Consider the following 15,960-nt stretch of genomic DNA (forward strand, 5'->3'; position numbering starts at 1 on the left):
ATAATGCTCATTCTCAATGTCAGTGAATTAAACACAAATAGGTATTGGGCCTTAAACGATGTGTTTCCAAGCTGTCATATAAGCCATTCTTCTATGTTTTTAGTAACTCTTAGATAAGCCCTGAGACTTTCTATCCTAGTTTTCAGGAACAGGTTTGAAACTATCCTGGGACTCTTGATACGAGGTAAAAGTAGCACAGAAGTGTGCATTTAAAATAGTGGTCTTTATGTCTCCACAAGGTATTTGTAGCTCCTAAACGAGTAAAGAACACTAAAAAGGGAATTCTCAGTTGCGGTAACAGTGTCATGTACTAGTTGAGTGTCTTAAAATAATGACTCTGTTGAGTGCCGAAGGCCAGAAATTGGAAGTGTTCGTGTCCTATGAAGGTTCCCACCATAATTTTCCAGTCTGTCGTTGGTCCTCATGAATATCTGATTCTCTTCGGCATCCTTTGTAACAGTACTTGTGATTTCATGTAGGACTCCTGCTATCCACAGTGATCTACTGAATATCCAAAACCACCTCGGATTTTTTTGCCTAGTCATGTACCATTTGCTGGCTTCAAGTATCAGTGTGAATATTTTGAGGTGGTTTATCAGGAGCCTCATGCTCATTTTCAAAGTCAAGGCATTGGCTTCTCTGCAAACCTTCAGACTATACCACTGAAGCATTTTAAGATAGCCTACCATAAAGACACAGTTTCACTAAAAAATGTGTAGAGCTGTTTGGGAATGCTATAATGGGACAGGAAGGACTGTTTAAAGGTCACTAGTTAGTTTTTCAAATCCTGGGCTTATTTATATTTATTCTGAAAGGATTTGTGAAATCTTTCCAGTTAAATCTGAGAAATTGCAGCCTAGACGTTTGAATCTTCACTTCCTTAGTTAAAAACAAAAAAACCCCAAGAGTAGGCAGAACAAAATGTTGATTTAGAAAGATCCTACCATGATTCCCACCAGGAGAAAGGGCTATGGTGTAGCCTGACAGAGATCCTTGAGGCAGAAAGTTCGGCTGAACAGTGATTTCAGGTGTCATAAAACCCTGCATTCCTGGGGCCCAGGATGCCCTCACTTTGTAGAATGACTGTCCGGTATGTATGAAGTCCTAGGTTCAGTCCTTGTCACCATGTAGGCCAGGCATGGTGGCACACCAGCCTGGGCTCCATCTCAAAAAATAAATGTCAACGGCAAGGTACTACTACTCTCCTGAGCCCCTTTTTGTTGGAGCATGTTTACAGGCATCACATTGTGTTTTCCTTCAAGGATTGTCCCCCAACTGAAATGGACTCTTCTTGGAAGGAAAATGACCTAAGCATTTTAATTATCAGTGTAAGCTTCTGGTTACTGTAACCACAGCAAAAAGCGAAAGTTTTTCTAAGGAGACTACTAAGTGAAAGATTCTCAGAACTAAATCCAAGTGTGTCTCCTGTACTAGAGGTGGCTTGTGTTTGGTTTGCTTATTAGTAGTCTGAAACCAGGGTGGATCTGTCTTGGATAAAATGGAGAAATGTTGAGTCACATGATAGAGCCTGTTAGAGGAAACGATTTTGTGCAACGCATCGTAAATGTGCTTTCGGGTGGGGGATGCAAAAAGGGGAAGAGGCTAGGGAGAAAAAGCAAGTGGAAATATGACTTGTGGGTTCCTCGGGTTTTCAGTTCCTTTGAAAAGCCCTATTAACTACATCATTCTACCATTTTGGTTTCTTGAATAGATGCAGAGTAATTCTGCCGGACACAAATCAGAGGCGTGTTGCGTTGAGGGGAAAAACGGTATCAAACAGTGTGATGCCCTATTTATAAGAGCCCACGGCCGGCAAATCGGCACGTCACCGAGAGAGTGACTGCCGTGTTTTGTTGATGTGGCTGGCGCCCGGGCTGCGGATCGCTCCCTCCCTCCCTCCCTCCCTCCTTCCCTCTCTCAGAGGCCTTCAGCGGAGCCCTGGAGCGCCAAGGACGCCTCCCGACGCCAGACACCATGGACAGCTCTCCGGCACCGCCCGCCGCCCGCCCGCCGGGGCCGCGGAGGCGGCAGGGGGTGGTCCCGGGGGGCTCGGCTCGGCTCACCTCGGGCTCCCCCGGCCCGGCCCGCAGCTCTAACCGCAGTCCCCCTGGCGGCCGCGGCCGGGCCGGGGCTCAGGGGCCTCCACGCGAGGACACCGCCCGTCCCGCCCCTCCCGTGCCGGCTTCCCCGGCCGCGCGGGTGGCCCCCCGCTCCCGCGCTGACGACGGCGGGAGGGACGCAGGACCCGGGTGGCTCACGGGCGCCCGGCCGAGCCCAACGGCCCCGCGTGGGCGGCAGTAGCTCCGCCCCTCCACCCAAGGGGCGGGCCTTCCCCCCCCCCCCCCCCGGCAGCGGCGCAATGCGGAAGAGCTGGGCCTGCTGAGGCGGAAGTGACGCCTCGGGCGGCTGTAGCGGCGGCGGCGGCGGCTGCGGGAGGAGGAGGAGGAGCCGGAGGAATAGGTGGGCGGCCGGGCGGGCGGTCGGGGGGACGGGGGAACGGGGGACGGGGACGCTCCGTGACGGGCGCGGCGGCGCGGTGGCGGCGGTGGCAGCCGGGACGCGAGCGGTGAGCGGCGGCTGCGGGCGGCCGGGCGGGCGGCGTGAGGAGAGCGCGGGCGGCGGCGGGGCGGCGGCGGGCGGCTGCGGTGACGGCGGCTGTCACCCCGCGGGCCGGAAGGCTTCCGCTCCGCTCAGGCTCCCGGGCATCTCCCGAGGCGCACAATGGAGGCTCCGGGCTGCCCGCTGCCTCGGTTTCCCCGGCTACCCCGGAACCCCCGCGCCGCGCGCGGGGCGAGCCTGTCGTCACCGTGACCTGCGCGCCGGGCGAGCGGGTGGGCGGGCGAGCGGGCGGGCGGAGGCGGCGGCGGTCACCTGTGTGGCGGCGTCCCTGCCCTTCGCCGCCGCCCTGCGGAGCCCGCGCGCTGACGAGCCCTACCCTCCCGCTGAGGTAGACGCACGAGCCTCAAGTTGCCGTCAGGTCCCCTCAGGAGAGGCGGCCCGCGAGGCAGGCCCGTGAACAACCCCCGCCGAAAACGCACGCACGGTTTTCCTGTGGGTAAACACAGACCCTGCCTCCCCTGGCCGCATCTTGACAACTGGAAGCCGGTTTCCCTTTGCCTTTTGGTAAAAATTTGGTGACGCCTTATCTTTTGGAATAAATGGCTCACCCCTGATTTCTCCTCTCTTCCTGCACCCCTACCCCCCTCACACTTGGCAGGGAGGGACCCCTGGGTGCCCAGCCGACCATTGGCTTGACTTGGCTTGGCTTTCACAGGGCTGCCTCTGAGGAAAGGAGGATGGCGTTCAGCAAAGGCTTCCGAGTCTACCACAAGCTGGACCCCCCACCCTTCAGCCTCATAGTGGAAACGCGGCATAAGGAAGAATGTCTCATGTTCGAGTCTGGGGCTGTGGCCGTGCTCTGTAAGTCACGTGTTTTAACCTCACCGATTATGATCTCTGTTTTGGTTCGTAACAGTTTATAAAAAAGAAAGAAAATCCTTGGAAGCCTTCAGACCGAATTTTATCTGATGGATTTATTCTTTGCTTTAATTGGAAAGAACCCTTATTTCCTGTAAACTCAGACTTAGGTTTTTGTTTGGGGAGGTGCAGATTTTGCGGATAGGATTTTGCTTTCTCTGTGTTCTGCTTCTAGAATTGTATCTTTTTGTAGAATATTGTTGCAGTTACGTCTTACCGCATTAACCCAATAGGACAGCTTGCTTGATAGCTGTAATGCATAGAATTTTGCAGGTCAGTTTTAGTAGTAATGATATTATGTTACAGATTTTTGTGTATCTTATGTCAAACCCTTACTTATTTTTGTATGTATGTATGTATGTATGTATGTATGTATATTGGTGTGCCTCGTGAGCATGTGTGAGATTCAGATCAGGCCCAGGCTGCTACTGAAGGACTTGCGTGTGCATGAGTGATGTTGGTGCTCTACTACTGATCACTTCTACAGCCTACGAGTTTATATTTTTCAGTAAAAATTGCAGTTTGTAAAAATTGCATATGAGATGAGTGATTGGTTTCATTTTGTTTAAAAATGACTGATTTTTAAAGAAAAGTTCTATTTACTGTACCTCTTATTGTACACACACATACACACACACACACACACACACACACACACACGCACGCACGCACGCACGCACGCACGCACGAGCAAAGGCAAAAAATGTTTGGGTTAATTTGTGGCAGATGGATGAAAATGAAAACTACTAATTAACATGCTTTTATGCTATAATTTTTTACATTTATTTATTTGTGTGTGAGTGGGGTACGTGTGGAAGTCAGAGGTAGCTTGTGGGAGTAGGTTCTCTCCTCCTTCTATATATGTTCCAGGGACAGAACTCAGGTCTTTAGGCTTGGTGGTAAATGCTTTTTACCTGCAGAGACATCTCAGTGTACCCCATGCTTCAGTCATTCAGTGGGGCAGATAACCCCAGTTTGGGGTTGTCCCAGGTATGGTGTTTTTAAAACAGATTTTCTAATGAGAACTATTTGTTCTTGAGTTTTTTAAAGCAGTGTTATAACCTGACCTGCCCCCCTCCCCCCTATGATACAGCCAAAGCCATTGAATTCCAAATCCCCCTACCTTCATATTCAGAGTGCGGGCAGTACAGGCATGCTCCCGTGCTAGGTTCATTCGGTGCAGGGTTGGAACGCAGGGCTTCATGCATCTTAGGCAAGCACTCTGCTAACGGAGCTGCATCCCTAGCCTTCTTGGCTCCATTTTCTCAGATTGTGTATTGATCATACTTTTATAAGTTAAAACTGTTGTTTAGGCTGGAGATGCTCAGTTGACAAATGCCTGCCATGTAAGCTGGGGATCCCCAGAACCCTCACGGAAGACAGCCTGGCATGCTCTGCATGAGCTGGAACGTGAACATTGCTAGAACTGGATGTCAACCTCTGGCCTACATGCATACGCTGTGTGTGAATATTTAATAAATATATAATATATAATAAAGGAAGACACCTGATGTCAACCTCTGGCCTACATGCATACTCACACACATATATATATATGCGTGTGTGTGCATTATATAATGTATATTATATATTACTGTGTATATATATAAACGCACATGTATACACACAATAATGTTTGAAAAACAATATAAGCCATAAATATTTTAATTATTACTCTTTCTTTAGACTCAGTAGGTAAAGAGCATAATGTCCTACCCTATGTATAAAAGATTTTCATATTGGCTCAGGTGTAACCTGACTAAAATAGTAAAATTTTATCCTGGTAGGAAAAATAATAGTGACATAATGAACAACTCCTAAGCAAAGGTCAGTATAACACACGAGCACGCCGCGCGCGCACACACACACACACACACACACACACACACACACACACACACGCGCGCGCGCGCGCGCGCGCGCACACGTATTTCTGTTGCATACAGTACCATGGTTTGAAGGGAGAAGCAAGGAGTGAGATACATCCCGAGAAAAAGGTTAAGTAATATTCAATATGAACGTCACTGCTCAAAATTGTTCCTTATGGTTTGTTTGTGTAATAGCCCTAGCTGTCCTGGAACTAGTTCTGTAGACCAGGCTGGCATTGAACTCACAAAGATCCGCCTGCCTCAGCCTCCCAAGTGCTGGGATTAAAGGCATGTGCCACTACTACCTGGTGGTTTTTATGATTTAATAAAATGAAAATGCCATGCTCCAGCATCATGCTCCAGTGTTAATCCACACAGAATACATTTTCATACTATAGATGTACTTACACTAATGAAAGCTGAAATAAAAAGATGAGAATGAAGGGCTTTGGTTAGTCTAGTATGAATAATAAAAACCTAGAGACATATACTGGTGTTCAAACTTCAAGGTGAAGATCAGAAAAACAAAACAGCCAGCCACTAGCTCTTATCTCAGACTGAAAGGGTGGTCCTGTCTCCACGAGTCCTCAGTGTGGCTGGAGACTGAATGCTGAATACTAAGTACTGAATACCCGAATGAGACCCTGAGCTCCTGTCTTACATTCCTCTCTTATGCTAGGATTAAAGGTGTGCACCACCACTGCCTGGCCTCTGTGGCTGTGGCTAGCTTTGCATTCTGATCTTCAGGCAAGCTTTATTAGATCATAAACAATATATCATCACAGGTTAGTAATATAAAATGTTTTTCAACTGATTGTGTTTTGGTTGACATTGCCTGATTTATTAATGTCTAAATTCTAGTATATTTTTAAATTGTGGTTACTTGTAATTGCAATGGGAAGTTACTGTGGAGCTTATAAATTATGAATTACCTGTAGTTTTTCAGAGTTATTGCTGTATGTTAAGATTAGAAAATCTAAGAATAATCATACTTCTAAAACCTCTAGTAGTTATCTTTTATGCCAAATAATGGCTGTTAAAAGGGTTTAAAACATCCTTTTGGGGCATTAATTATGAGGCGGAATAATATCAAAGCATTATCTTAACTATATGTTTATTTTCACTGCTTGGAATTGAAACTAAGTACTGCATATTAAGCAAGCCCTCCACCAGCCAGAGCTTGTTTCTTAATTTTGTCTTCATTGGATTTAAGCTATGTAAGTAATTCTCAGAGGACTGAAAAGTTTGAATACTTCTCTCTGTAAAGTTAACATAAATGGATACATACTTTCTTTTCTATAAACTCTACAGTAACACTTAAAATATATTTTGAGTTTTAATTGATATATAGAAACATAAAAATTTCACATATAGTTACAACACATGATGTTTCAACACATTTATACATTAAAAACATGCAAAACCCTTTCTTCTAATTCTTATAGAACATTGTTACCTGTAGGTACCCTACTGTGTAATAATAAGATATTAATCTTTAAGAGCTAGCTTTTTTCTTTTTATATAAACTGCCTTGTAAAATTAGGTGCTTGTATTAATGTTACATATCTGTAACCTCAGCACTCAGGAGGCAGAAGCAGAAAGATTTTGTATTTGAGACTCTCCGGGGCTGCATAGTGATAGCTTGTCACACAACAAGTTTAATTTGGCATTTGGTAGTACTAAGATAGATGTTGTCCTGTATAACATTTGGCTTTTAGAACAACCTGCAGAATTTTGAATGCCTGCTGCATTCAGGGAACTGTCTCAAAGATCTGGGCTCATTCTCTTCATCCTTACTGTTCCCAGCCTCTGGATTTCAGGGCATCCTGCCTATCAATCTGCAAGAAATGACTTCTAAAGTCATTTTGATAGTACATCAAAGAGTGGCCCTATTTTCTTAAGATGAAATTCCAACTCCTCAGCCTGTTCCTTAAGGTCTTCCTTAAGCTCACTGCTCTCTTTCTGTTATGGGGTGACCTCCTTCCGTGAGATGGTGTCAGTGTCCTCCCAAGTGTTAGGACTCACCATTCTTCATGTGCCCTCTTAGGCTTGTACCAACTTAATCAGTCATTGATGTTTTAGGTGGTTTGTTGTTTTAGGTCTTTTTCTGACAGGATCTCTCATAGCTTAGGCTAGTCTCAAACTTGCTGTGTAGCTGAAGATGACCTACAACTTTTGGTCCCCCAAAGTGCTAAGCCAGTGTGTCCTAGTCTGAGTCAGTGGCTTTCTGTGCCTCAGCTGCACATTGTAATCATCTGGAAAGATGCCTTGGACAGTATAAGTAGCAAGTATGGGTGCTTGGTCTGTTACAGCAGTGCACTTTTTTCCATAAATGAATTAATTAAGGATAAAAAAAGATTAATGCTTTTTGTGTGGTTCAGTGTTTTTAGTGTGTGTGAGTGACACACATATCTCCCCACCCAAAACAGCCTTCATAGGAGGACAAGCTGTCAGGTAGACATGCCTTGAATTTACAGCCTTGTGGTTTATAGTCCATCTCATGCTTCAGTACATAAATAATCCACTTCACAACTGTATTTTAAATAGAATATGAAGGCGAAAGGTCACTTAGTGTATGTGAAGTCTTCAGTTCAATTCCCAACATTGTAAAAACATAAACACTAAATATAAAGCAAGCAAACAAAACCCAATGTGATGATATACATTGTAACTCTTAAAAGTAAAGCCTTTGGCCAGCGGTGCATGCCTTTAATCCCAGCACTGGGGAGGCAGAGGCAGCCAGATCTATGTGAGTTCGAGACCAGCCTGGTCTACAAGAGCTAGTTCCAGGACAGCCTCCAAAGCCACAGAGAAACCCTGTCTCAAAAAACAAAAAACAACAACAACAAAAAAGTAAAGCCTTTGCTTCTTTTTATATCACATGTTAGTATAATGATAAAGATAAATCACCTTTTATCTTTCCAATGGTATAATTTTCAGCATTTTAAAATAGCATAATTTGGGTCATTTCCAGGCTCAAGTCATGTACATAAATAGCAAAACCATACACTTAATTCTGGACCTAGTTTTACTCCAAGATATGCATCTGAGTTTTCTTTCTACCTAATTCTTCATATTATAAGAAGTGTCTTCTATATGTCTTCACAGAGTGTAAACTGTCCTGATTCTATGGAACTGCAGTCTGAGGAAAAAAATAGTGCAAAAATAGTTTATTTACTAAAAGTTTACTCTGCCATCAAAATATTAAGCTCTAGATTTGTAAATTTGGTTGTTCCATGGTACCTTCGTGTCTTATTGTATTGTAGAAAGCCTGTAGAATATCTGAGAAATCTGTTAATTAAATAGACCCCGGCAGTAAGACTTTTTGTAAAGGGGTCTCACTGTACCCCAACTAGCTTGGCTCTTTTTTTATCTCAGGCTGGCCTCAAACTCATAACAGTCCTCCAAGCACCAAGATTACAATAAACATTTAAATCCCAATAACTTTAGCAGCTGGTCAAACAAAATAATGCAAACAAGTAAAAAATAATTTGTTTCCCAAATAAATAACAACAGTTACTAATGGGGTGTGCATGCTTGTTGAGTTCCAGACATCTTTTACACCTTGGAAGCAGTTGAAGTGATGCTGTTCTCATTCCTGTTTCATAGTGACTTAGAGAAGAATTTGTCATTTACCACAGAAACTACCAGAAACCTAGCTTCCCAAAGACAGGGCTCATGGAAGAGATACACTACAGTCATATGTTAAGCTCTGAACCTCCTCAGGCTACTAGTTTACCTGATAGCCAGCATGTGTTGAAACCTTTGGTGTTTTCTTCAGTTTAAAATATCCTTGCGCCGGGGGCTGGTGGTGCACGCCTTTAATCCCAGCACTCAGGAGGCAGAGGCAGGCAGATCTCTGTGAGTTCGAGGCCAGCCTGGTCTCCAGATCGAGTGCCAGGATAGGCTCCAAAACTACACAGTGAAACCCTGTCTCGAAAAACCAAAAATAAATAAATAAATAAATAAAATATCCTTGCATCTCCAAGTTGACTGTAGTGCCCTGAGGCATCTCTTTATACAATTTAGGAGATGCACTAGTCACATGCTGTATTCCTTTCAATTTTATGAGTTGTGTTTTGTTCATGTTTTCCATATGGGGAAAGTGTGACAAAAAAACAAACAAACAAACAAACAAATCTCCCAGGGAGGTGATGACATGTGTCCTTAATCCCTGCACTCCTGCAAGAGGCAGAGGCAGGGGTATCTCTGAGTGCAAGGTCAGCTAGGTCTACAGAGCGAGTTCTAGGACAGCTAGAACTACACAGAGAAACCCTGCCTTGAACAACCAAAATTCTGGAGAATCCTTTCCATTTAATTATTTTTTTCACTGTGATTGTTTCTGCTGTTGAGGGGTGATGGCTCTTAGTTTCCTGAGTAGGAAACAAGGGGCAAAAGGAGGGCAGGGGGCTAGAGAGAGGCAAGGGGCTCATCTGAAGTTAAGGCTGCCTTTCCAGAGGACCTGGCTTCAGTTCCCAGCACCCACACGACAGATTACAACCATCTGTAACTAAAGTTCTAGGGATCTGATGTTTTCTTCTGTCTTCCATGGTACCACGCATGCACACAGTGCGCAGACATTTATGTAGGTCCAGCACCCAAACATATAAAAATAAACTTAAAAAAATTAAATGTCCCTTCTCAAAAAAAGCAAGGCAAACCCATAGACCAGTTTTCAGTTAAAAGGGAAGCTGGCAGTATTTTCTAGTGAGAATTAATAATTTGCATTTTTGCCTATAAACTATTACTCTGTTAGTATATAGGAGTATGGTTAGATTTTAAAGTATGGCCATTAAGAACACAATTGTTTTGCTGGGCCAAATAGAATGCCAGCTTGTAGAATTTTGGGTGCCAAGAATAATAAGCAGCAATGACAAGCAGTGCATGTTTTTAAATTGCCAAATGCTGTCAGTCACCATGGTTGCCCTTTAGATAAGTTGCAGTATTCTATTTTTTAAAAACACATAAGGGAAGAAGTGACTTAGAGTTGACTTTTTAAGTATAAGGTGAAATTTAGACTTGCTATCTTACATTAAAATTGTGAAGTTTATTTCTTTTTATAAAAAAATGGAATGTACATATTTAGGAGAAAGTAAAAAGTAGCTTTAACATCAACTTTTAAAAAAAAAAAAGTCAGCCCAGGCCCTGAGTCTGCAGCAGTAGCAGGAAGAGTGTACAATGTAGGAACAAGCCAGCAGTTCCCACATGCCTTCACTTCCTCCTTAACTGTGCTGTGGGCAAGTAAAGAAGGAAGACAGAGCCTCTCCTCTGAACAGCAGAGCCCCATTATGTGGCATTTTGTTTCACCATCTTGGATCTATCAGATATTCTAATTTGGCCTGAAACATAAATAGCCAAGAAATACAAAAAAGACTTTCGCTTTTGACTGTGCCGGAATAGTAGGACCTGGAGTTTGCCTCCTCTCTGAGAATAGCAACAGCAAATTAAAGGAAATGCACAAAATGGTTTTCAGATATGAAAAAGTAAATGAGATTGAATACTTAAGAAGGTGTTACTTCATTAATGGAGCAAAGTAGCTCTAGACTATGTCCTTGTTTGATCCTTCCTAACAAAGTTTAAGACCCTGCTTTTGTTTCCTAAATTGCTGTTTCTAATAATTTAAGTTTCAAAGAACTGATCTCAGAGGTTTAAGAAATACAAGTGTGTGTATATGTCTATATAGAGATATGCACACATACACATATACAAAACAAAATTTGTGTGTTACATGATACATGAGTATCATTCAACCCATCTCACTTTGAAAGCTAATATACATGCAAAGAAGTAGAAAATATACTTCATAATGAGCAGAAAAGTCATTCTGTAGAAACAGATGTTAATGTTAGTAAGGGACAGTGAAACGGCTTTGAAAAATATATTCCATATGTTCAAGACGTAAAGTATGAGCATATTAATGACATGAAAAACATGACTCACATCAGTTATTCAAAGTGAAAATAACAATATCTGGGGTTGAAGAGATGGCTCAGTAATTAAGAGTACTGCCTATTCTTCCTAAGGACCCAGGTTCAATTCCCAACACCCACATGAAAGCTCACAACTGTCTGTAATTCTAGTTCCAGGGGATGTGACACCCTTACACAGACATATATGGAGGCAGAACACCAATTTACATAAAAATAATTAAATTATTTAAAAAAGAAAATAACAGTATCTAATGGCAGTATACACTGATTGGAACCCTGTATTTAACACTACAGAAGGAATAGATTGTAAGCTTAAAGACGCAGAGGTAGAAGTTATCCAGAGGAAATACACAGAGGGGAAAGGCCAGTATAAATGAGTTGCATGGCTGAGTTGTGGGGCAGCTTCAGATGATCTAACACACATGTGTGATTAGAAGGAAGAGGGAAGGAAGATGTCTGAAGAAATAACAGCTGGTCATTTCCCAAAGTCGGTGGAAACTGTAAATGTACACATCTAAGAAGTTAAATGTACACCAGATGATGAAACATGAAGAAAATTACACCGCAATGCAAAATCAGAAGCCCATTAACCAGTTCAGATACAGAGAAAAATCTTTACAGCAATGCAGAAAAAGGGGATACCTATGCAAACAGAAAAGTAACAGGCAAGAATGAGCCTGTGCTTAGAAGCAGTGCAAGTGAGAGAGCATAGAGAGACAGCTCTATGCACTGAAAGTGAGATAGCACAGAGAGACAGCTCTATGCACTGAAAGGGAAAAACAGAACCAGATGACCCACTTGGGGCTTTGGAGCCACTGAAGAAAAGGATGGACTTCCCCCACACATCCAAAAGCTGGAAAAATCTGAGCTCAGTGTGACGGGTAGCAGAGAAGCCTAGTTGCTCTTGCTCTCAGATAGTCTGCTGCTGTGGAGTCTGAAGCAGTGACATTTTGAAAGATTCATGGGGAGTGAGAGATACTACAGTCAAACTGGGCTAGTCATGTAACTGGAATACTCAAAAGAGGCATGGCTTGACACACTGCACATTGTATTTTGATTTGCTTATTTGAATTTATAATGGTTACTAATAAGAATTTGTGTTTTATCTTTGTTGGGGGGGGGTTGTTTGAGATAAGGGGTGTCACACTGTAGTCCAGACTGGTCTCATCTGTAACTCATTGCACTAATTCGTGGTAATTCTCTTGACTCAGCTTCCTGAGTGCTGGAGTTATAGCATGAATTCCCATATCTGGCTTGTGTTTTATTTTTTGCCAGCTAAAATTGAAATAGATAACTGGAAAGAAAAACAAACACATTTCCTATTAAGTTATTCTCTGTATATTAAATGTTATATTATTTAATGTTCCTTATCCATAGTCTTCATATGTCCTTATAAATCTAACTCAATGTATAAAGTGTGTTCCTTATAGTAAATAGTTCTGAATGGTAAGAATTTATTATGGATTGTGTGTTACCCTGCTCTCTAGTAACCATAATATTGCTGTAGTCTATTGAATTGCTTTATTGAAATGTAGACTAACAGTCTTTTAATATCCTGTGGACCACGTGTGAAGTATAGACAGGATTAATCTTATACTTAAGTGGATTCTGGCTCTTGTTCATTAGTGCTTGTTAGTGGTTTGTGTCTGGTCAACATTGAAAATGTGTCTTGGCCTATCGTATTTAATGATTCTCATGGAAAATGTGGTCCAAAGCCTGGTTGTCAGGTTCATAGTTATTGGGAAGCTGCATGGGATTGATACAGAGCCGACTGAGTGGGATGACACTGTTGGATCCAGGAGGTTAACACTTTAGTGGTGGATTAGAATTCCATTAGGACTGGTTTGTTGTGGGGACTGAGCCCAGAGCCATGGGCATCTACCACTGAGATACATCCATAGTCCTTTTACACTTTTACTCTGAAACAGGTTCTTGCTAAATTGCCCACACCTGCCTTGAACTTGGTGGCTCTTCGGTCTTAGCCTGCTGCTGAAGAAACTGGGTTGACAGGCATCGCTACTGTGCCTATCAGTCTGCTAGGATTTAGCATTGGCTTGTCTGTATAATGCCTGCCTTCCTCATCTGTCCTATCAGGAACTTAGAACCTTGCTAAGGGCCTGCTACATAGTAGACACTCACTGAATATTTTGAGTGAATAAAGATAATTTTTTAAAGTGTTGCCAATATTTGTATGTATAGGTTATATAGAACAGGGATTTGTTTCATGTCTTTCACTTGTGGTTTTGTGGTTTTTAATTTTAATTTAATTTTGATTTTTTAAAAATTTAATAAGTCTTTACCTTAAATTTTTTGTTTTATGTGTGATAAAATGGCAATGGGCTCCACTGCTAGCTAGTCATGTGATCTTGGATGAATTAGATAATTGCTCGTCTTCTGCAAATGAGGAGCTTGGATTACATGATCTCTAGTTCCTCTGGATCTCTATACCAAAGTGCTGTTTGCATGCAGTAGGCTAACCACAAACTGCCACCCACGAAACCACAGGCAAATTGTGATTCTAGGAGCAGCATTCTAATTTGCAACTCCCACTCCCTGCCTCATTGAAAGTGGATCTGGCACATAGCATGGAACTTCCTAAGTAGCCCTACTGGCCTCGAACTCATAATCCTCCTCTCTCAGACTTGAGGAATGCTAGAATTACAGGTACTTGATGCCATGGTCTGTGCTTTATTGGTTCACAGTCTGTTGCTTGATCTTCTGGCTCAATTGGGGAAGTACAGTCTAATCCCAGTCTGGAAAGTTTGAGCCACAAGAATGTTTACATTGGATTGCAGAGCCTTCTTGAGTAGCTTTATTATCTAGTTTGAATTATTGTAATTTACTGAAGGGTAGAGAAGTTTACATTTAATTCAGTCCTTCAAATGCCTTTTAATTTAATACAAGTAACTTAACGTTTTGGTCTGAGGTAACATACCAGTTTTGTTATTTGCTGTTTAGATAATAAAGTTGCATTGAAGGTATGAATTTTATGCATCATAAATATTTGAGTGTTTTTAAAAGATATGGGATGATTTTTTGTTATTAGTGGCTTTTCTGAGGTAAAGCCTTACTTGTCTTGAACTCTCTATGAGCCTCTTGACTCAGCCTCTTAAAGCTGGGGATGCAAGGGTACACCATGAGCTTTCTGTTCATTTATTAAACCTGATTATATCATCATCAAGACATCTAAAAATTTTTTAACAATGGTTCTAAAACTATCCAATTCGTAATCAGCATTCAGATTGTCCAGGTGCCTCAAAGCTATTTTCATGAGAATAAGTGTATATTACACTTATCTTGTTAAAAATTCTGTTCTGTGACCTTATTGATAAGACATCCTCTAGCAGGGGAAATGTGAAAGCCTTCAGATATTTATTAGTGTTAGTGATATGAAGATACATTTGGAATATAGATGTAAAAAGTAATGAAATACAGAACAGCTAGATTTATTCATAAGGTGGCTCTGTGTGCTTGAAGCCTAAGAAAAACATTTAAACCCAAATGAATAATAGAGATAATTGTGGCATAGGAAAAAGAATTGTTCCCTTTGAATAAGCCCCTGTGGGATTTAGTTACTGTCTATCCCTGGTATATGGTGGCAGTCATAACTTAGAAGCCAAGATTCGCTTTTGCTTAAGTGTTTTTTAAACATGTGAACTACAAAGCACAGTCCTGGTTACCTTAGTTGAACTGATGAAAATCTTGCTCGCTCAGAGTCACTTCTGAAACAATGGCTTCTTGGAAATTCAGACCCACTGTGGTTAGAAATTTGTAACTCATAAAAGAAAGGTTTGTTTTCCCTAGTATTTTGTTTGTTTGATAACCACCGTCAGTAGAAGGGGGAAATGTGCACTTCTAAACAGAAGACATTTACTCCTCTCAGTGAAGGCACAGTGCATCCTGGAGCAGCAAAGCGAGCTGTGCTGCTCCAGGTGCATGTGTATCACCTGTCTCCCCAGCCTCGATTTCCGTTATGCTTTCTGCTATGCTTTCCCGTTTTCCTGTCTGCACTACATGAACCTGCTGTGTAAGCCATTTGACAGTCCTGTGTTCTCCACACCCACCTTCCTGCACCCACCCTCCCTCATCACACTGGAGGCTTTCTAGATCTCATAAGGACGGTTAAATGGGATCTTCCACAATGAGGACATTGGGATTATTTCCTGGAAGGGAAAGCTTTTTGTAAAATACTGTTTTTAAAGTTAGCAAAGCATGCCCATTTGTGTTGCAACCTCTTGGTTTGTTTTACCTGTGAAATGAGTACCAGTGCCGCTGTGATGTTCAGTGTCTTTTAGATTGCCGTCACACTGAGGGATGAGAAAAGCAAGCTGGCTTGGGTTGCTATTAGAGTACAAGTGACTGAAATGCAGAAGAAAAGGAAAGGCTTCCTTTTCATTGAGTGATAAGGGCAAACTCCAGGAAGTGGCACATTGCTTGGAGAGTGAAGGATGGGCAATATTTGAAAATAGGGAGATGACTAGAGCCATTCCAGACGGAGAGAGCACTGCGAACAGAGGAAGAAAAGAGAGTGCAGGGCCAGTGGACAGCAGAGCACTCACTTGGCTGAAGCCTGGTGTGCCAGGAGATGTGGAGAAGGGGAGGAAGATGGGGGGATGGTGCATGGCCTTTCCAAGTGCTGTGTTTTATCTGCAGGTCCCACACAGATTCTTAACATGCTATGGGTG

The 15,960-nt window shown here is 42.6% G+C and overlaps 1 protein-coding gene across 2 annotated transcripts in view; it reads left to right on the forward strand.

Annotated features, from left to right (window-relative positions):
• Positions 1-2,950: 2,950 nt before the first annotated feature.
• Positions 2,951-15,960, forward strand: part of Synj1 (synaptojanin 1) — a 74,811-nt gene continuing 61,801 nt past the window's right edge. The window contains exons 1-2 of one of the 2 annotated variants that reach the window (XM_035444322.1): positions 2,951-3,123; positions 3,275-3,420. In XM_035444322.1, coding sequence (XP_035300213.1) covers positions 3,297-3,420 — 124 coding nt within the window. In that variant the 5' untranslated portion in view covers positions 2,951-3,123; positions 3,275-3,296. Of the gene's footprint in view, positions 3,124-3,274; positions 3,421-6,072; positions 6,131-15,960 lie in introns of those variants that run through there. The other variant, XM_035444323.1, reaches the window with a different exon arrangement.

Source organism: Cricetulus griseus, chromosome 4, assembly GCF_003668045.3.
Source record: "Cricetulus griseus strain 17A/GY chromosome 4, alternate assembly CriGri-PICRH-1.0, whole genome shotgun sequence".
Classification (NCBI taxonomy): Eukaryota; Metazoa; Chordata; class Mammalia; order Rodentia; family Cricetidae; genus Cricetulus; species Cricetulus griseus.